The sequence below is a fragment of the Hypanus sabinus genome, chromosome 10, assembly GCF_030144855.1.
Source record: "Hypanus sabinus isolate sHypSab1 chromosome 10, sHypSab1.hap1, whole genome shotgun sequence".
Lineage (NCBI taxonomy): Eukaryota > Metazoa > Chordata > Chondrichthyes > Myliobatiformes > Dasyatidae > Hypanus > Hypanus sabinus.
Window position 1 is genome coordinate 82,561,664 of NC_082715.1, and position 20,851 is coordinate 82,582,514.

A 20,851-nucleotide genomic window follows, 5' to 3' on the forward strand; every position below is an offset into this window, starting at 1 on the left:
TTATTATGTCAAAGGCACTGCTAAAATCATAACTTTGATTATTTAGAGAGAGCGCAGAACAGGCCCTTCCTGCCCAATAAGCCGCATCACCCTGTAACCCACCTGTCTGACCCTCGTCTAATCCCAGGACAATTCACAATGACCTAATAACCTACTAAATATTGTGTCTTTGTAACGTGGGTGGAAACTGAAGTACCACGTTTACATGGAGAATGTAGAAACTCCTTACAGATGGTGTTGGAATTGAAGTGTGGACTCTGACACTCTGAGCTGTAATAGCATTGCGCTATCCATTACATCACCATGGCGCCTTTCTTGTCCTATCCCTCTTCAAACATCCATGACTCTTCACCGATGACCCTTGTTGTCCCATCCCTCAAAAAGCCAAGCTAGAACTGGCAAGTAAATTTTTTTAAACTTGATGGAAAAGGAAGTAATATTTGCTATGGCTGGCTAGAATTCCTGCATTTTCTGGTCACTTGAGCTACAGTAGAAAGCCTAAGCTGCTTCTCCAGCTTTGTATGATGTCTGAGAATGAGCTGTCATTAAAGCTAAGATGGTTAATTTGTAGCACCTTATTTACAAAAATAAAATTCCTCATTGATTGAGGAGTATTTCATTGTTTTGTGCCTTATCCGTCTAGCTTTCAGAATCCATTAACCAAGTACATTCAAGGCAAGGTCATCACCTAAGTGCATTCATCCACATTTTGCACTTTGAATTAATTTAGTCTTTCCTGAATTGTGTTCTGCAAAACATTAAAACCATCTGTAAATTTTCTTCATGTAGTCTATTAGCATATTCATCAAGTCTTCATACAGCTAATCTGTTCAGCTATCTTAATCATATTGACTACATTGCATGTAATTTAGTTCGGTGTAGAACCAGGAGTTATTCCTGCAGATTCACCTTGATTTTACGCTTCACATGACTCTTCTTGTTTTGCTCTTTTTCCAGTACTATTGACATGATCTTTATTTCTGCATATTATATAGTTCCAAAGCCATACGTATTAGAGTTAACAAGTTGTGGGCATGCAATGTTGGTGCTGGAAGCAGGCTGCCCAGTGCAATCATTGCTGAATTGATTTAATGCAAGCAATACATTTCACTGTGTGTTTTGATGTACAGTACATGTGGCAGAATAAAAGCAAATCTAATCTTTAATTTTTCTGCGAGTCTCTTGTAGAATGGATAGGTTGTGCTGGTATAGCAATCTTTAGCTTAGGCTTTTAAAACATCCTTTTAACTCTTGTTCTTTGTCTTAAGTGCTGTTCCCTAATTGATGTCTTGGAAAGAAATCATTCTCTAATGATTATGGGGTGGAAATTTCCAGCCAAAACATGATAATGGTTTGTTTTTTGAAGGAACCCTTAATTATTTTTTCTTTTCTTTTAAAATAACCTTTAATTATTTTTTTCTTATTTTACATTTGACATTGGGAAGCACAAAGCAAGTAAATGAAAATTTAAAGATCTGCAGATGCTGGAAATAGAAAGTAAAAACAGAGGCTGCTGGAAATACTAGCAAGTCGGCTGTACGCGTGGGTTATGGAAGACAGTTGATGTTTCAGGTTGAAGATCCTTTATCAGAACTAGGAAGGAAATTAGAAGGGTAGGCTGCATGGGCTGGGGGGGGGGGGGAGGTGCAGTGGTGGAATGTCTTTGATTAAGACTCATGGAGTCAATCCAGGATACTTCCGATTGGTGACGTAACTGATGAGCTGGTATCTCCATGGTTGCAGGAATTACTTTGTAATACAGCTTTTTGGCTAAGGAACAGCAGACCCTTGCATGTGGATCTGTTTCTGATGGAGTAATGGTGAGGTGTAGTGCAGCAAATTTGTGTTGAAATATGTCTGAAGTAACCAAGTTTTCTTTTTGTGATAAAAGGAACAGCCATTGAGGCCTGTTTTGGAGTGTATTGATCTCTCAGATGATGAAGACAATGAAGGAAACAAACAGCGCAGCAGAGTGAGTATTACAAAGGTATTTAATGGGGAGAAATTCACTAAAGATGGTTCTATTCAAATGATGTAAATCAAACTAGACAATAAGGTGATCGATCCATGACCTATCCAAAAGGAAATTCAATTAAAAAAAACTTTTTTCACTCAGGAGTAGTTACAGTGTGCAATTTGCTACGATGGAGTAATTGAGATGAACATGTCAGCTGCAGTTAAAAGTTGGGCAAGGATACTGAAGGAGGAAGGACAGACAGTTGATGGCTTGCAGTGATGGGTTTTGCTATGAAACAGAGTCAACAGCGTGGACCAGTTGGGCATCTAAGTTCTTTTGAAACTGTTAATTCACAATCATTCATAAGGCTTGCATGTTGGAACCAATAGTAGCTATTAAAAGTGGATGAGGAGAAGCTAGTATATGTAAGTGAACAAGTAAGAAAGGAATGAAAAACTATGTTGATGTGGATTATGAAAAGCTTTAAATTTTAAACACTGGTTTAGCAGTTACATTATTGGTGAAATATTTAGAGGCTTGCTCAAAAAAATCAATAGAACTCACATCGCAGTTTGAGAGAATTTTAATTTTGTTTCTACAAAGTATTCAAAAGATGTTGGTGTCATTAATATTAGCCATAAAACTCTGCACTTTTTAATTGAAAAACTGATTTATTGATTTTTGAAAGAGGGAAACCTGCTTGTGGAACATGTGTAAATTTAATCCCATGTCAATGTGCTTATGCATATTTACAACTTTTGAAATTAATGCAAGAAAAATTGATTCTTAGAAGCACTGTAGGATTTTGATAAGTGTTCTTCAGTGCATGGAGCTCAAAGCCATTTCATAAAATATGCCATAATTGACCTGTTAGGGAAATTGAAAAACAGGAGATTAAAGAAAAACAGTGGCACCAAGATCACATAATTAGGAAAGGACAAAGTTGAGAGTTTTATTCCCTCGAAGTGAAGAGAGTGGTACAGTAATGTTTTGCAGGGTCAGAATTAGCACGATTCTTATAAAATATTATTGGTCTGAAATGTTAATTCTTCTCTCTGTTAAATTGCTTGAGTATTTGTAACTGATTTTATTACATTTTCAGCTTCCACAATATAGAAAATGCATGGCAAAAGGGCAATGTTACAATAGTCATGAGGGACTTCAACATGTAGGTAGATTGAGAAAATCAGGTTGGTGCTGGATTCCAGGAGGGGGAATTTGTTACTATTCTTTATGTATCAATGACCTGGTCAGGTTACTACAGAGAGATTTGATTTAGTGTATGGAACTGAACACAGGCATTTTGCATTGTCCAAAAACTCTTCACAGAAGTGTTTTGAAAAATAAGTCCACAACCACGGAAAGAGGGATTGGGATAAGTGACCAAAGATTTAGGAGACTGAATATTGGCACCATTGATGAAGAATTGAGGATGTAGAAGTAGTTAGAATTGGAGGAAAATGTCAGTAGCAGGCTACAGGGCTGGAAGAGATTGCTTTGGTTATAAGTGAAATCAAATCATTAGAGGTGACTTAAGGTCAGAAGGTAATGAATCATTGTGGATAGAGCTCAGGAATTCCAAGGGTAAGAAGACCCTGATGGGAGTTGTATACGGACCCATTAAGTACATACTCTATCTCCTCCAGTTCCATACACACTCTTCCACTGTCACACTTGACTGGTCTTATTCTGTCACGTCTTATCCTCCTGCTCTTCACATACTTGTAGAATGCCTTGGGGTTTTCCTTAATCTTGTCCCCAAGGCCTTCTCATGGCCCCCTCTGGCTCTCTTAATTTTATTCTTAAGGTTCTTCCTGTTAGCCTTATAATCTTCTCGATCTCTATCATTGCCTAGGTTTTTGAACCTTTCGTAAGCTTGACTAGATTTACAAGAGCCTTTGTACACCATGGTTCCTGTACCCATCCATCCTTTCTATGTCTCATTGGAACGTACCTACTCAGAACCCCATGCAAATATCCCCTAAACATTTGCCACATTTCTTCCGTACATCTCCCTGAGAACATCTGTTTCCAATTTATGCTTTCAAGTTCCTGCCTGGTAGCCTCATAGTTCCCCTTACTCCAATTAAACATTTTCCTAACTTCTCTGTTCCTATCCCTCTCCAATGCTATGGTAAAGGAGATAAAATTGTGATCACTATCTCCAAAATGCTCTCTGACTGAGAGACCTGACACCTGACCAGGTTCATTTCCCAATACCAGATCAAGTACAGCCTCTCCTCTTGTAGGCTTATCCACATACTGTGTTAAACCTTCCTGAGCACACCTAACAAACTCCACCCCTTCTGAACCCCTCACTGTAAGGAGATGCCAATCAATATTTGGGAAATTAAAATCTCTGACCACAACAACCCTGTTATCATTACACCTTTCTGTCTCCCTTTCTTCTCCTCGAAGTCCCTGTTACTATTGGGTGGTCTATGAAAAAGCACCCAGTAGAGTTATTGACCCCTTCCTATTCCTAACTTCCATCCACAAAGACTCCATAGACAACCCCTCCACGACTTTTCTCCTTTTCTGAAGGGATACTGGGTGAGGGAGGCAGGAGATTGGGGCTGAGGAAAAAATGGATCAGCCTTGATGAAATGGCAGAACATACTTGATGGGTCAAATAGCCTAATCAGCAGTTTCTTTAATACTCAAACCAGCCCATCTAGCACCATCAATCATTCCATGGTCAAAGTCATGTAGGTCATGTTTTTTTCCCATTCTGATGCTTGGTATGAACAACATCTGGACTTCTTGATCATGTCTGCATTCTTTTATCCATTTTAGTTGCTGTCACATGTTTGGCTGATTAGATATTTGCATTAACGAGCAGATGTACCTAATTAAGTGGCCACTGAGTGCATAATATATTACATTTCTTTTATTCCTTATTAAAACTATTCAGTTGTGCTTTCTTCCTGCACGCAGCGTTCCATTTCAATTTAGCAATTTCATCCATGTTCAAGAAAGGAGTCCACAGTGGGTTCTGAAAATACTTCCTTTCCAGTATTTCATGGGGGAAATTTCCATTCATCCAGCATTGAAGTTGAACAAGTAGTCTGCACGTTTATAAATGGCAAAAAGAACCAGATGGTGGAGCAAACAAGTTGCGTAGTAGTGACACACACAAAATGCTGGTGGAACACAGCAGGGCAGGCAGCATCTATAGGAAGAAGTACAGTCAACATTTTGGGCCGTGACCCTTCATCAGGACCCTTCGTAGTTGTGAGTAGAAGAGTGGCAGATGAATCAGAAGGTGGCAGCCAAAGATAGACCATTGGAGTTGGATAATTACAGATTTCAGGAAGGTAAAGATAGACTCAAACTGTAATGTGGGAAATGAAAATTTCAATAAAAATTCGGCAATGTAGATTAAATAAAATTTTAAGTGGGGTATACAGGAACGGAGGCCAGGGGCGCTTGCTGATGAGAACATAGAACAGTGCAGGCCCTTGGAGCCATGGTGCTATGCTGACCTTTCAGCCTGCTCCGCAATCACTTTTCTTCCATACATGTGCCAATTTAAGTGTCCCTTAAATGTCCCTAAAATATCTGCCTCTGCCAGCACACGTGGCAGCAAGTTCCACACACCTACCACTCAGTTTTTTTAAAACAAAACAACTTGCTTCTGACATTGCGTCACCCTGCTGCCATACTTTGCTCCAAATACACTAACATTTGTGCTCATTTTATTAGCCATTTCTGACCTGGGAAAGATTCTGGCTGTCCACTCAATCTATGCCTCTTATCATCTTGTACACCTCTATCAGTTACCTCTTGTTTTCCTTCACTCAAGGAGAAAAGCTGTAGCTCACTCAACCTATTCTCATCAGACATGCTCTCTAATCCAGGCAGCATCCTGATAAACCAACCTCTGCACCCTCTCTAAAGCTTGCATATCCTTCACACAAGGAGGTGATCTATAAAAACGCAATATTCTAAGAAGTTGCTGGACTACTCAATATTATTTCTAAAAAAAGCATCTGTGATTGTTGACTTTTAAATAGAACACAAAAGCAAGAAAGTAATGTTAAGTTTTTGTCTTTTTTTAAAAAAAAACAATTTGGAGTCATGCCCTGGACAGCACAGTGATGCAGTCTTGCAACTCTGCGGCTCTACTGACCTGAGTTCAGTCCTAATTTCTGTGCTGATTTAGAATTTACGTGTACTTCCTGTGACTATGCGGATTTCTCCAAAGACATTAGACTTGCGAGGAACTGGCATTCAACCATTGTTTCTTGTCCATAGTATGTCAGTGAGTGATGGAATCCAGAATGAATTGTTGGGAATATGGCGTGAATAAGTTTACATAGGAAATTAGCAGCATAGTGGAGTTATTGTTTGAATTAGTATGGACTCGATGGATTGTATAAAAGCCTTAAAGGTGCAGATGACATTTACAGGCTTACACCGCTATCTGAAGGTAGAGCGTTCCTATGAAACTGTTTGTAAGCTGAAATGTCGTAAAGCGAAGAAGCAATTACCGTTAATTTATATGGGAAAAATTTTTGAGTGTTCCCAGACCCAAAAAATAACCTACCAAATAACACAAACATATAGTAAAAGCAGGAATGATGTGATAAATATACAGCCTATATAAAGTAGAAATATTTTATTTATGGTGTAGTTTCACTTACCAAAATTGGGAAGACAGCGAGCTGAAATCGATTTGGAGAAAACAAACAGGCACGTACACTGTATAGCTCTGAGGTTGTGCTCCCAGTGGGTTTTGTTGTTTGTTTTTTTTTAGTTAGTAGGGGTTCTTTTTTTTTTCCTCCTTTTTCTTTCAAAAAAAAAATTCTTAACACTTGATTTTCTCTTCTTATTATTGACATATTGCTTAGCTTTGTTAATCAGTTATTTGCTTATTTAATTCTTTAAGTCAATATGTCATTATATACAATAATGTATCTTATTTTTATTATTCTTCAATAATTAATAAAAAGATTTAAAAATGAAATGAATAGGCACTTAAGTGCATGCGCACACAACTGCCCACACAAGGCTTCACGGTTATGGTCGTCTTTCTCAGGGTAAACACAAGTATAAAACGGGCACCTTTTTTCCCGTAAAAGTGAAAATACTCTTTGGTTAGCGAAATCGGGTATTGTACTAATGTAGGTCTTTTGTAACAGCGAGCTGTTCTGAAGCGAACGTTTGAAAAATGGGGGCCACCTTTACTGGATTGTTGCTGGAATTGTGATTAGCTCGTGAGGATATGAAGAGGAATGGATTGCTTTTCTTGGAGTAGAGAGGATGAGAAGAAAGCTTACAAATGCTGTAAATCATGATGGGTTTTGAAAGAAGAAGAGTAGTGTAGTGTAGAAGAGTAGTTTTGTAGTGAGAATTACATTGGTAATTGGAACAATCAGATTGAAAACCACATGCAAAAGAAGTCTCCAGGCCACACAAGGAATTGCAGTGGTCTTGCTCTCTTTCAGAAAGGGATTCAGCAATAATCTTCAGAAAGGATTTTGAAGGTTGTGGCAAGAAAAATATTGGCAGAGTGGGTCTAATTCTTCAAAAGAGTAATTGTGGGTACAATGATGAAATGGCTGCCTCTTGTACAACATTATACTGAGATTCTTTGTTTAGAGGAGTATCATTAATACCCTTAGGCATCTAAAGGTTAGGCAACGGACATCTGTGACAATAACATTACCAAAATTAGGACAAAATAGTGTGTTGTAAAAATTACACAGTTGGTATTTGCTTTCTTTTTCCTAGAGACCAAAAGATCACATTGATTGGCAAAAGGCAAGAGTTTTGTCAACATTGGACCGTGTGGCACGTCACGTAGAGGTTGAGAAGCAGCTGAAAGAAGAAAAATGCAAAGCTTTTCAAGTAAATTCTGCCTTGTATTCATATGAAGGTTTTGGAAATGAGGGGTTTTTTTTTGAAGAAAAACATAGATAAACCTGATAATAAACATAGAAACCTGATGCACGTTGATTAAAGGGTTGACACATCCAGATTTCACAATGCAATGATGTTGATTTTGCTTCTTGTGCCTCTGCACGCTGCAGAGCTTTTCATTGGGGGTTTTCTCTTTAGAGCAATCAAGGGTGAGAGGTGCCTTGTTAGAGGTGTACAAGATGGTAAGAGACATAGGTCGAGGGGATAGCCAGACACTTTTCCCAGGGTGGAAATGGTTACTAGGAGGGGACATAACTTTAAGGTAATTGGAGGAAAGTATAGGTGTGGGGGGGGGGGGTGGATATTAGAGAAGGTTTTACACAGGAATGATGGGTGCATAGAATGTGCTATCAAGGGTTGAGGTAGAGGCAATATATTAGAGTCATTTAAGAGATTCTTAGATAAGCACATGGATGAAAGACAACTTGAAGCCTATGTGGAAGGGAAAGGTTAGATTGATTTTGGAATAGATTAAGCAGTCCGCACTATATCGTGAGCTGAAGAGCTTGTACTATGCTACACTGTTTTACGTTCTATTAATTTGACCCCACAAAATAGAGTAAACAAAAATGCAGTTTGAAATTGGGATGTTATGGGACCAAAGTGAGTTGCCTATTGTGCTATTTCTCTGTACCTGCTGATGTTCTCCTCCAAGGTTGTTATTGTTATTGCATTATTATTAGGAGGTGCTGTCTATCAAGCATTGACAGGTTGATGCACTGTTTCCTTTAGATAATACCCTTGCAGACATCTTCATTGGTGCAAAAGGAAATGGGTTACAAATGAAGTGGAAAAGTTGCCACTGTGTTTTACTGTGTTTAAGGTTTTACTGTGTGATTATTTTGAGTTGATTTATTTCAAATAGACTTAGTCTGAATGAATTTTTTATGTTCTTGGATAGGCCGCGTATCATTCATGGCTTGTTTGGTGCCACTCTGAACTTCTGAGTCAGAAGATTATGCGTTTAAACTTGATTCTTGAGACTTGAGCAGAAAACTGAAGTCAGCTTTTCAGTGGGTACTGAGCAGGTGACATAGTGAAGAATATCACTGAAAGGGACACTTTTGGATAAATTTTAGAACAGCTGTCATATCTAGTGTAAATGCCAGCTGTACTAGTGATGTGATGCTCACAATGTATAAGAATCCATTTAAAACAAAAAGATTCTGTAGACCGAGGGTATTCAGGTCAATCACACAGTCAGTACCTGGTTATTATCACACTACTCTTTTTTGTAAGCCTGTTTTGTATAATCTAGGCCTGAACTCAACTCATTGGGGATTAAAAGAATGTTGGTGGGGGGGCGCGTAGAGTATCCAGTGGAGACTATGTTCCCTATAGTGAGGGAGTCTCGGACTAGAGGCACAGCCTCAGAATACAAGAATTTCCCTTTAGAACATGGATGAAAAGGTCTTTCTTCAGCCAGAGGACAGTGAATCTGTGAAATTCATTCCCACAGATGGGTGTGGAGGCCAAGTGGTTGGGTATATTTAAAGCAGAGGTTGATGGTTTCTTGATTAGTCGGGGTTTGAAAGGTTTTGGGGAGAAGGCAGGAGAATGGAGTTGAGTGGGATAATAAATCACCCATAATGGAATAGCAGAGCACACTTGGTGGGCTGAATGGCCTAATTCTGCTCCTACATTTGATATCCTTTAAAAGTTGTTCATTGACTGAAGTTCCGGGGGGTGGGCGCGGGGGAGTTGAGAGAAATCTTTTTACCAAGTATATTTTACCACTTTGCTCAGCTGCAGATCATGAACAGAAATGAGAATCAGAAGTGTTTATTGATGAGTTAAAGATGGTCAAACAAATGTTTTAAGATGTCTTTATCAGGAAGGCACTATATGAAGCATTTTCTTGTGTGTAGACTGCCACCTAGTGTATTATAGGCTTAAAAATGGACGGGGTTCTTGATTCATTCAAAGTGGAGGGATAAGGTAGCAATGTGACACAGCATGGAAGTTAATATAGTTTCTCAAGTCTGCTCTACACTTAATGGCCAGTTTATTAGGTACCTCATGTCTAATACAGTGGCCACTGAGTGTATATTCATGGTTTTCTGCTGTCGCTCATCCACTTCAAGCTTCAAAGTGTTGTGCATTCAGGGATGCTCTTCTGGACATTGCTGTTGTTGAGTTACTGTCATTTTCCTGTCAGCTTGAACTAGTCTGCCCATTCTCTAACTTCTCTCATTAACAAGGCATTTTTGCCCACAGAACTGCCGCTCAGTGGGAGGTTTTTGTTTTGCCCACCATTTTCTGTAAAACCTAGAGACTGTTACGTGTGAAAATTCCAGGTGATCAGCAGTTTCTGAGATACTCAAACCGCCCTTTCTGGCACAGTCAATGTCACTTAAATCATATTTCTTCCCCATTCTGATAGTTGGCCTGAACCTCTTGACCATATCTGCATGCTTTTTATGCCTTGAGTTGCTGCCACATGATTGGTTGATTAGATATTTGCATTAATGAGCAGAGGTACTGTTGTAACTAATAAAGTGGCTACTCAGTATACATTTCAATAATGATACAGCTAATTATTTGTCTCAAGTCTGCATTACGATCCTTTTCATATCAGCTTCGATTCATCAAATCTTCCAAAATCTTGGTCGTTCAACACACTTGCATTAATTTTTGCATTATTGCATGTGAAGTTTTCCTGCATCATTCCCTAATGAACAGCCTCTGATCCTGACGTGAGGATCTTTAATTTTAACTGTTCCAAATAGAGGCTGTAACTTCAAAGCAGCTGCCCTCCCAATTTCTTTGAGTTATGTATGTTTCAGTGAGATTGGCTCTCATTATTCTTATTTCCAATTAATTGAGCTTGTCACCTTTATTCCTGTGTTCCTTAGGGCATCACTGTGATCCCTTTGATCAATCTGGTAAATCAATATTATTCCGTATTTAAGCCAACTCTGTTGTGTTGTAGGTATGGAGACCAAAACAGCCATAGTATTCCAGCCATGTTGTGTGATTGCAGCAAGTCTTTCCAATTCTTTTTTACTCCAAACCTTTTGTAGAAATTCAGTTTTTTTTCTTCATGTTACTTCTGCATGTTAATTTGCACTTAATGTACAAAGACATTCCTATACCTCTGTATACTCAACATTTACAAGTTTTTTGCCATCTAATGGAGAATGTTTGATCTACTTCTGAAAGGAAGTGAGTACATTGCATTTACTTCATTTGTCATTTTGTTTGCACATTGGCTTAACCTGTCTGTATCCCCTTTTATGGGCTTCATTAGGTATAGGAGCAGAATTAGACCATTCAGCCCATCGAGTCTGTTCTGCCATTCCATCACAGATGACTTATGTTCTCTCTCAACCTCATTCTCCCACTTCTTCCCATAACCTTTGGTGCCCTTACTAATTAACTATCAACCTTGCTTTAAATATACTCAGTGACTTGGGCTTCCACAGCCATTTGTGGTAATAAATTCCATGGACTCAGTACTCTCTGGCTTAGAAAATCCCCCTCATCTCTGTTCTGAAGGAATGTCCCTTTATTCCAAGGCTGTGCCCTGTGGTCATAGACTCTCCCACTGCTGGAAACATCCTCAGTGCTTACAGTTTATCTAAGCCTTTCAATAATTGGTGGGACTCCTTTTATCTTCCCAGTTAATTTTCTTGTCAAGGCTTTGCATCTGAAGCATGCTTTATTGTATTATGCTTTGTCCTTTTATCAAATTCATTCATGGGTGATTATCCATGAAGCTTTGATGCTAATGATTGTAGAAATTCATTCAAAACGGCTTGCTAACTCGCATGCAAAACACTCCATTACTCTTGGCAACATTTGAAGTTTTTTTTTAATACAGTATCGTTTGTTGTCAGTTAACTATCAACAAAACGCCTTCTCTGCGTATTTCTCAGTGGCACTTATTTACATGCAGAATTATGAAATTTTTTTTAATGGCTTGCCTTGAATTGCCCTTAAGTAATCTACCTTGGTCAAACTGTTCCTTGTATTTATGTAATTGTCTACTTACATTTAAAGTCTTGTTTGTTTTTAATGACATAATACTTCAACTCAAATTAAAAATTGTCCCATTGTTCTTGAAGGAAATTTAATATCAAGATTACTGAGTCAAGAGAATTTGTAGGTTAGATTTGGGTACTAATAAAATTAAAAATATTAAGGTTTAAGAATTAAGTCCAGATCATGAATAGAATAAACACAAAATAATCTGCAGATGCTGGAAATCCAGTGTAACAAGTACCTACTGCTGGAGGATGAAGGCTGAGACCCTTCATCAGAAGCTGTATTCGGGTATAGTTTGATTCTGTGCTTCCAGTTCACTTTGCTATCTCATCATTGCTTTGATTCTCTTATTTATGTGATTATCTTTTAATCTTAATTACAACAATTTAATAGACACAGCCTTTTGGGAGGAAGCATTCCAAAGTTTAATGAAATTAAGCGAATTTGCATCTCAGAACTAAATAGCCAATCCTTTATGTTGTGCCCCACAATTAAAGAATGCTCATCAGAGGGAAAAGCTCTTAGATATTTAATCTCCTAATCCATTTCTGAATCTATGTTTCAATGATGCATTAAGTGAATTCAGCAGGTTTGAATTCTCAGCTCCAGAACAAGAGGCTGGGCTCTTTTATCCATTTTAGGAACTGTGTGCATATGTCAGAAGGAATGACACAATGGCAAATTCATCTTAAAAGGTGAAAGTTAGTGACCATCACTGAGTTCTGCCTATAAAAGGAAAGTGAGGTATAAATGGAAAGTTAATATTCCAGATGGGGTCAGTAAGAGTGAGGAGGCAGTTGGATATTTGAGCAGAACTGATTAATAGAAAAAGCTGACAATCTTTGGCAATAAAAAATGTAGAGGATATTAAGTCTTTATCCATCAAGCTTTTACTCTGACTTGATGTCCTATTTTTCACTCGTCTGATATCTTATATTCAATGTATTAACCTTTATTGTTCAGATGTAGGCACATCTGTTTTCTTTTGGTTCTTGTATGTGATCTGTAGAATCAAAAATGGATTATTTAAAAGATTTTTCCAGAAGTCCAATCTTAATGGGATACTAGAATAAAGTTGGTGGAGAATTTGGGAGCAATGACATCAAGGCTGTTTGGAAAGTAGAGCCTTGTACACTTGGGGTGATATGTCCTTCTGTCTGTGGCATACTGAGTTCTTTGTAAAGTAATTTATAAATGTATTTTCTTCTCTTTTGCTATACTTTTGGGCAATGCATTCCAGGCTCCTGCCTTTTACTCCCTGAACTTCCATGAATCTTTTTCTCACCTCTTTCCTCAGTTATTGGTCACTCTGAGAAGTGAATTTTTATAGCTTGCGTTACCAGGGCTCCTAATTTTATGTGCTTCAGTTAAAGTTTCCCTTGTCCTTCTCTTGTTCTGAAAAAACAATTTACTCCAGCTGTATTCTCTTTGTAGTTTAAAATTTCCAACCCCAGCAACATCCATACGAATCTTCTCTGCATCTTGTTTTTTTTTAAATCTTGTTATACAGTGGCCTAAATTATGCAGTGTAATCCAGTTACTCACAGCTTGGTACAGTTCCTTGTGTTGCATTTGCTCATTTGGTGCTTATTGAGCCAGCCAGTCTATGTCTCTCTGCAATAGACAATAGGTACAGGAGTAGGCCATTCGGCCCTTTGCGCCAGCACCGCCATTCAATGTGATCATGGCTGATCATCCACAATCAGTACCCCATTCCTGCCTTCTCCCCATATCCCTTGACTCCGCTATCTTTAAGAGCTCTATCTAACTTTCTTGAAAGCATCCAGAGAATTGGCCTCCACTGCCTTCTGAGGCAGAGCATTCCATAGATCCACAACTCTCTGGGTGAAAAAGTTTTTCCTCAACTCTGTTCTAAATGGCCTACCCCTTATTCTTAAACTGTGGCCTCTGGTTCGGGAGTCCCCCAACATCGGGAACATGTTTCCTGCCTCTAGCGTGTCCAATCCCTTAATAATCTTATATATTTCAATCAGATCCCCTCTCATCCTTCTAAATTCCAGTGTATACAAGCCCAGTAGCTCCAATCTTTCAACATATGACAGTCCCGCCATTCTGGGAATTAACCTCGTGAACCTACACTGCACTCCCTCAATAGCAAGAATGTCCTTCCTCAAATTTGGAGACCAAAACTGAACACAATACTCCAGGTGTGGTCTCACCAGGGCCCTGTACAGCTGCAGAAGGACCGCTTTGCTCCTATACTCAACTCCCCTTGTTATGAAGGCCAACATGCCATTAGCTTTCTTCATTGCCTGCTGTACCTGCATGCTTACTTTCAGTGACTGATGAACAAGGACACCTAGATCTCGTTGTACTTCCCCTTTTCCTAACTTGACATCATTCAGATAGTAATCTGCCTTCCTGTTCTTGACACCAAAGAGGATAACCTCACATTTATCCACATTAAACTGCATCTGCCATGCATCTGTGCACTCACCCAACCTGTCCAAGTCGCCCTGCATTCTCCTAACATCCTCCTCATATTTCACACTACTACTCAGCTTTGTGTCGTCTGCAAATTTGCTAATGTTACTTTTAATCCCTTCATCTAAATCATTAATGTATATTGTAAATAGCTGCAGTCCCAGCACCGAGCCTTGCGGTACCCCACTAGTCACTGCCTGCCATTCTGTAAAGGTCCCGTTAATCCCTACTCTTTGTTTCCTGTCTGCCAACCAATTTTCTATCCATGTGAGTACCCTACCCCCAATACCATGTGCTTTAATTTTGCCCACTAATCTATGTGAGACCTTGTCAAAGGCTTTCTGAAAGTCCAAGTATACTACATCCACTGGCTCTCCCTTGTCCATTTTCATAGTTACATCCTCAAAAAATTCCAGAAGATTAGTCAAGCATAATTTCCCCTATGCAAATCCTTGCTGACTTGGACCGATCCTGTTGATGCTATCCAAATGTGCCGTTATTTCATCTTTTATAATTGACTCCAGCATCTTCCCCACCACTGATGTCAGGCTAACTGGTCTATAATTCCGTTTTCTCTCTCCATCCTTTCTTAAAAAGTGGGATAAAATTAGCTATCCTCCAATCCTCAGGAACTGATCCTGAATCTATAGAACATTGGAAAATGATTACCAATGCTTCCACGATTTCTAGAGCCACCTCTTTAAGTACCCTGGGGTGCAGACCATCAGGCCCTGGGGAATTATCAGTCTTCAGTCCCATCAGTCTACCCAACACCATTTTCTGCCTAATGTGAATTTCCTTCAGTTCCTCCGTTACCCTAGGTCCTCTGGCCTCTATTACATGTGGGAGATTGTCTGTGTTCTCCCTAGTGAAGACAGATCCAAAGTACCTGTTCAACTCGTCTGCCATTTCCTTGTTCGCTATAATAAATTCACTTGTTTCTGCCTTCATGGGCCCAACTTTGGTCTTGACTAATCTTTTCCTCTTCACATACCTAAAGAAGCTTTTACTATCCTCCTTTATATTCTTGGCTAGCTTACCTTCGTACTTTTCTCCCCGCATTGCCTTTTTAGTAATCTTCTCTTGCTCTTAAGTTTCCCTATTCTCTAGCTTCCCACTCATCTTTGCTATGTTATACTTCTCTTCTATTTTTATACTGTCCTTGACTTCCCTTGTCAGCCAGAGTCGCCCCCTACTCCCCTTAGAATCTTTCTTCCTCTTTTGAATGAACTGATCCTGCACCTTCTGAATTATTCCGCGAGGGTATCCTTCCAGTCAACTTTGGCTAACTCCTCCCTCATAGCTCCATAGTCCCCCTTGTTCAACTGTAATACTGGCACTTCCGATTTTCCCTTCTCCCTCTCAAATAGTAGATCAAAACTTATCATATGCTGCTTTTTTTCTTTATGTACTATCAATGATGTGGATCATCTGCAACTTCATAACCATGGCTCCTATATTTAAGCCCTTATCTTGGGAAATAACTACAAAAGACAGGAAACCTAGCAGTGAGTCGTGCAAGACTTTAGTATGAGGAGTCACCTTGTCTCTGAAACTCCCATCAATCATTGTTCTTTGCTTCTTATTATTCAGCCAACTTGGCAGTTTTCCTTGGATGGTTTCGTTTATTTGGTACCTCCATCAAACCAAAATTGCACATTGGACACAGAAAGGCTAGAGCAGAGCCTTGTAGAACAGTTTCGAGATCTCATCATTTTGTATTGGGATATTAATATGTGTAGCAACCAAATTGACGAGTTTTCGTCATGGCAGAAGTGTTTGTATGATGGGTAGAAGAGATGCTAGTCAGGAGGATGTCAAAATAATTAAGACTTGAGTTAGGATGATAGGCCTAGAAGCAGATGAACTGATGTGGGTGGATGGAAGAGAATTGAAGCTGCTGTAGATACACAGCTAGAAGCTCAATTCCAGTGTAACATCACAGTCTAACATAACAGAGAAGTTGGAAGCTCCCCCCTCAACCCACCTTCCCCCTCACCTGATCTCACCTATCAGCTGCCAGCTTGTACTCCTCCTCTCCCCATCTTATTCTGGCTTGTACCCCTTGCAGTTCTGATGAAGGGTCACTGTTAATTCCCCTCCTTAGATGCTGCCAGATTTCCTGAGTTTCTCTAGAATTTTGCATTTGTTGCTCCAGATTTCTAGAATCTTGTGTTACTGATGTAACTGAATTTGGGACAGGGGCCCAGTATTTAATATCAAGTCGAGGGTGAGTATATGATGTGGACCAGAGGTGCGATCACTTGATTGGAGGTTTGTTCTTGGTGTTTGTGAAACTTGATGCATTTTGATGAGGGGTAGCAAATAGGTAAGGGATGAGCCAGTGATAGAAGATTCAGTTAATGGTTAAAGAGTGAGAAGAGAAACCAATACGTATGATTAGTAGCAAGCAAGAAAAGGTCCACGTAAGTTAGAGGATGATTTGAAGGATACAGTACAGCTGTGAGTAAGGGAATAGTATTACTTCCAGAAAGATTTTCATATTTATTATTCAAATTCAAAGTAAATAAGTTTTCAAAGTACACATGTTACCATAGTCTATCCTGAGATTTCATCCTCCTTTTGGCATTCAGAGAACTGTAGATACAAAGAAATACAACAGAATCAATGAAAAACTTCAATCCTATTTTCTCCCAAAAAAGATATACATCTCAAGAAGATTTGTTTTAATTCTGTTGGAAGGAGAGTGGGGAGAGTTGTGGCTGAATCAAGTTTGAACATATTCAAATTTTGTTTTGTGTTTTATTGTTACTATTAAAAGTAATTTATTTTAAAATGTTTAATCTAATCTTATACAGTTTATTTTCCTCAATACATTAATACTTCTCCCAATTGTTTTACACTCACAAAATGTTGGAGGAACCTTAGCAGGTTGGGCAGCATCTATAGAAGGGAATAAATGGTTGATATATCAGGAAGTCCCGATGAATCGTCTGGGCCCAAATGTCAGCTGTTTATTCCCTTCCATCGATGCTGCCTGATCTGCTGCATTCGTCCAGCATTTTGTGTGTTTTACTTTGGATTTCCAGCATCGAGTGTTTTTGATCTTGTTTTTTTTACTGAAACTATATGGCCCTATCCAGCTCTGGTTTGCTATTGGGAAGAGTTTGCCTCTGAGTTCTGTGTGTTTCCACTCACAGGAGAAGGTAGATTCCCAGCAAGCTCATGGCTTGCAGGAGTTGGAGTTCATTCAGGGACAAACTGCAGCAGAAGAGGCAAGAAAGTGTGTTAATGAGTGGCTGAAAGTACCAGGTATGCTTCCTCTTGAGTTTCATAAATTACAATTATAGTTGATCATAATGCTTGTGACTAAGTAGTATGAACAAAGGACCAAGGGTCTTACAGAAGTGCATCCACGTACTCACAAACATGTAGAACAGACCACCACAGTACAGGCCCTTTGGATCATGATGTTGTATCAACCTTTTTAAGGTGACTGATCTAAGATCAATCTAACCCTTCCCTTCTACATATACCTCCATTTTTTTAAATCATTTGTGAGACTCTTTAATGCCCCTAATGTATCTGCCTTTACCACCACCCGTGGCAGTGCATTCCACTCAGCACCACTCTGTGAATAACTTATCTTCGACATATCCCTCTACTTTCCACCAAACAACTTAAAATTATGTCTGCTTGTATTGACCATTTCCGTCCTGGGGGAAAGAATCTGTCTGTCTACTGTATGCCCCTCATAATCTTGTCCACTTTTATCGTCATATATCATTGGCTGAAGGAAAAAAAGCCCTAGCTTGCTCAATCTATCGCTAAAAGACTTGCCCTTTATTCCAGGCAGTAACCTCATGAATCTCTTTTGCACCCTCTTTAAAGCTTCCACATCTTCCTTTAATGAGGCAACCAGAATTAAGCACAATACTCCAAGTGTGGTCTGACCAGGACATTGTAAAGCTGCAACATTTTCTTGCAGCTGAAACATATTTAATTCTGGCAGATGGCTTGAATGTTGAGGCTAAAAATACTTCTCCTGCTAATGGATACATTGAGGGGCAAAAGAAAAATACAGTATCTGAAAAAGTACCATGGGAAATCCATCTCAAACAATCTGGTTCTCTCCTTGAAAGTAGGTTGAGAGTCAGACCTAGCCAACAAATTAGTTACTTGACTGAACTTAGTGGCTGGATGCAGTTAGATGTCAGTTGGTGGGAATCAATTACCTATGCTGCAACTTGGGGAGTTTGTAAGCACGCAATGGGAGGAAAGCACAATGTGCTGTAGAAACTCAATAGATCAGGCAACATCTATGGATAGGAATAATCAGCTGACTTTTCAGACTGAAACACTTCATCAGGACATGTATTTGTGATTTACGCAATGGAAAGGCTTTCTTTGCTCTGTACCAATCTTCCACCGAACTGAATTGGTTTAGATAGGTAATAGGGGAAGGGAAAGAGACCCCAAGAATCTTTGACTGGGGTCGTGGAGGGTGAGGCAGGATGGAGAATGAGTCCTTCTTGCATTTGCATGGTTCAGAATCCCCTTCTCAATCTTCTTTTAAAAAAAGGCTTCTTGGAAAAAGCTTTTATTCTATATCAGTAAGCTCATACCTGCATTTTTGCTCTGGCATATGAAGTACCTCAGATTTTGCATTATTGGACGCCACCTGCAATGGGCCTGATCAACTGATCCACTCCCTCAATTTCTGACTGCTCACCCAATTCCAGACGCTAAGGCTTGCAGATTTCTGCAGCAGACCCTCAAATGAAACCAATGCGATCTTTCCCCAGGTTAGAACTGTGAATTGCAGTGCATTTTAAGTTGCACCTTGGGAAAGAGTTGGAGTTAAAACTTTATGGTCATGATACAATGGCATTAGCCAAAATCTTCAAAATGTAAAGTATCATCGTGGGTTAAAGTATTTCATTGCAGAAATGAAAATTCCCACAGAATTATGAAGGTTCAATAAAAATTAACTAGTACTTTTGTGTCTGCACAGTTCATGCTGCAATTTCAGCTGACTCTGAAAGTAGGTGAGTCTTGTGAGGATTGGAGGTTGGTGTATTCGGATCACAACCATTGATTGACATTGGCACCTATGTACAATATGTACTACTGGAGTATTTAGGGGAAAGAACCTGATTGGGGCATGGAGTATGAAAGATGAACCTGTACTTGGAATCGAGTTTAATGTTTGTTTGTTTATTTATTGAGATACAGTGTGCAATAGGCCCTTCCAACACTTCACGCTGCCCTGCAGTCCCATCTGCCCCCCCCTCCCCCATTTAATCTTATCTTAATCACAGGACAATTTACAATGACCGAATAACCTACTAACCAGTATGTCTTTGGACTCTGGGAGGAAACTGGAGCACCCAGAGGAAACACACTCAGTCATGGGGAGAACGTGCAAACTCCTTACAGGCAGCATTAGGAATGTTACTGACATATGTCATGAAATTTATTTTGCAGTGGCATTACAGTGCAATACTTATTTTTAAAAAACTACACATTGTAATAAGATGTATATAAAAATAAATAAAATTGGGGCGGCATGATAGCATAATGGTTAACACACCGCTTTACGGTACAAGTGGCATGTTCAATTCCTGCTGCTAACTGTAAGAAGCTTGAGCATTCTCCCTGTGACCTAGTTTCTTTTGGGTGCTCTCGTTTCCTCCCCAGTCCAACGATATACTAGTTGGTAGCTTAATTGGTCATTGTATATTGTCCCTGAATTAGGCTGAGATTAAATTGAAGGATTGCTGGTCGGCATGGCTCGAAGGGCCCATTCTGCACTGCATCTCAATAAGTAGCGCAATAGTCATCAAAAATAGTGAAGTAATGTTCATAGGTTATTTCAATTGTCCATTCAGAAATCTGATGGCGGAGAGGAAGGAGCTGTTCTTAAAAGCTGAGTATGTGTTGTCAGGCTCCTATACATCCTTTGTGATGGTAGTAATGAGAAAGTACATCCTGTGTGATCTGACTTTCCGATCACAATTCTTTGACGAACACTAATTCATGCAGTTGAAGTGTATATTATTAAAAATTAAAATGAAAACAACATCAAGATTTGAGTATTTGACTTTTGCAGTAAATTGCATGGAAAATTTATAATTTTAATATTTGATCAGAGATATATATATATATAGTTTATTTTCATCTGGTTTTTAAATCTCCTCCCTTTGTGCTTTTTCAATTTCTTGCCCTTCCCACCCTCTTCCCTCGCTGGCTTCCTGTCCACCACACTTCAATGTATCTGTTAAAACAGGACCGAAGCCTGGTGTTGTCAGTTTTGGCCGTGGCACAGTTAAAAGGCACTTGAATGCATCTGCGACTTGTGATCCCATTGACTGCCCAATAATGAACTGTAACAGAAAATTTGATAATAGCCATCTACTTCTAGGACACTTGAAAAGGTACACTCTTAATTTTTTGAAAGTAAAATTATTGTTGTGTTGCCTTTGTGTAAAAGCCAAGATATTGCAGAGCAGTGACAGCCAACTGGAAAATAACAGAATAAATTCCTTAACATTGATAAACATATCAAATGGTAAT

The 20,851-nt window shown here is 39.2% G+C and overlaps 1 protein-coding gene across 7 annotated transcripts in view; it reads left to right on the plus strand.

Annotated features, from left to right (window-relative positions):
* Positions 1–20,851, plus strand: part of znf451 (zinc finger protein 451) — a 49,837-nt gene that overhangs the window by 3,691 nt on the left and 25,295 nt on the right. For all 7 annotated transcript variants that reach the window (XM_059982260.1, XM_059982266.1, XM_059982265.1 and 4 more), the window contains 4 exons: positions 1,892–1,972; positions 7,694–7,810; positions 17,476–17,587; positions 20,565–20,712. In XM_059982260.1, coding sequence (XP_059838243.1) covers positions 1,892–1,972; positions 7,694–7,810; positions 17,476–17,587; positions 20,565–20,712 — 458 coding nt within the window. The remainder of the gene's footprint in view (positions 1–1,891; positions 1,973–7,693; positions 7,811–17,475; positions 17,588–20,564; positions 20,713–20,851) is intronic.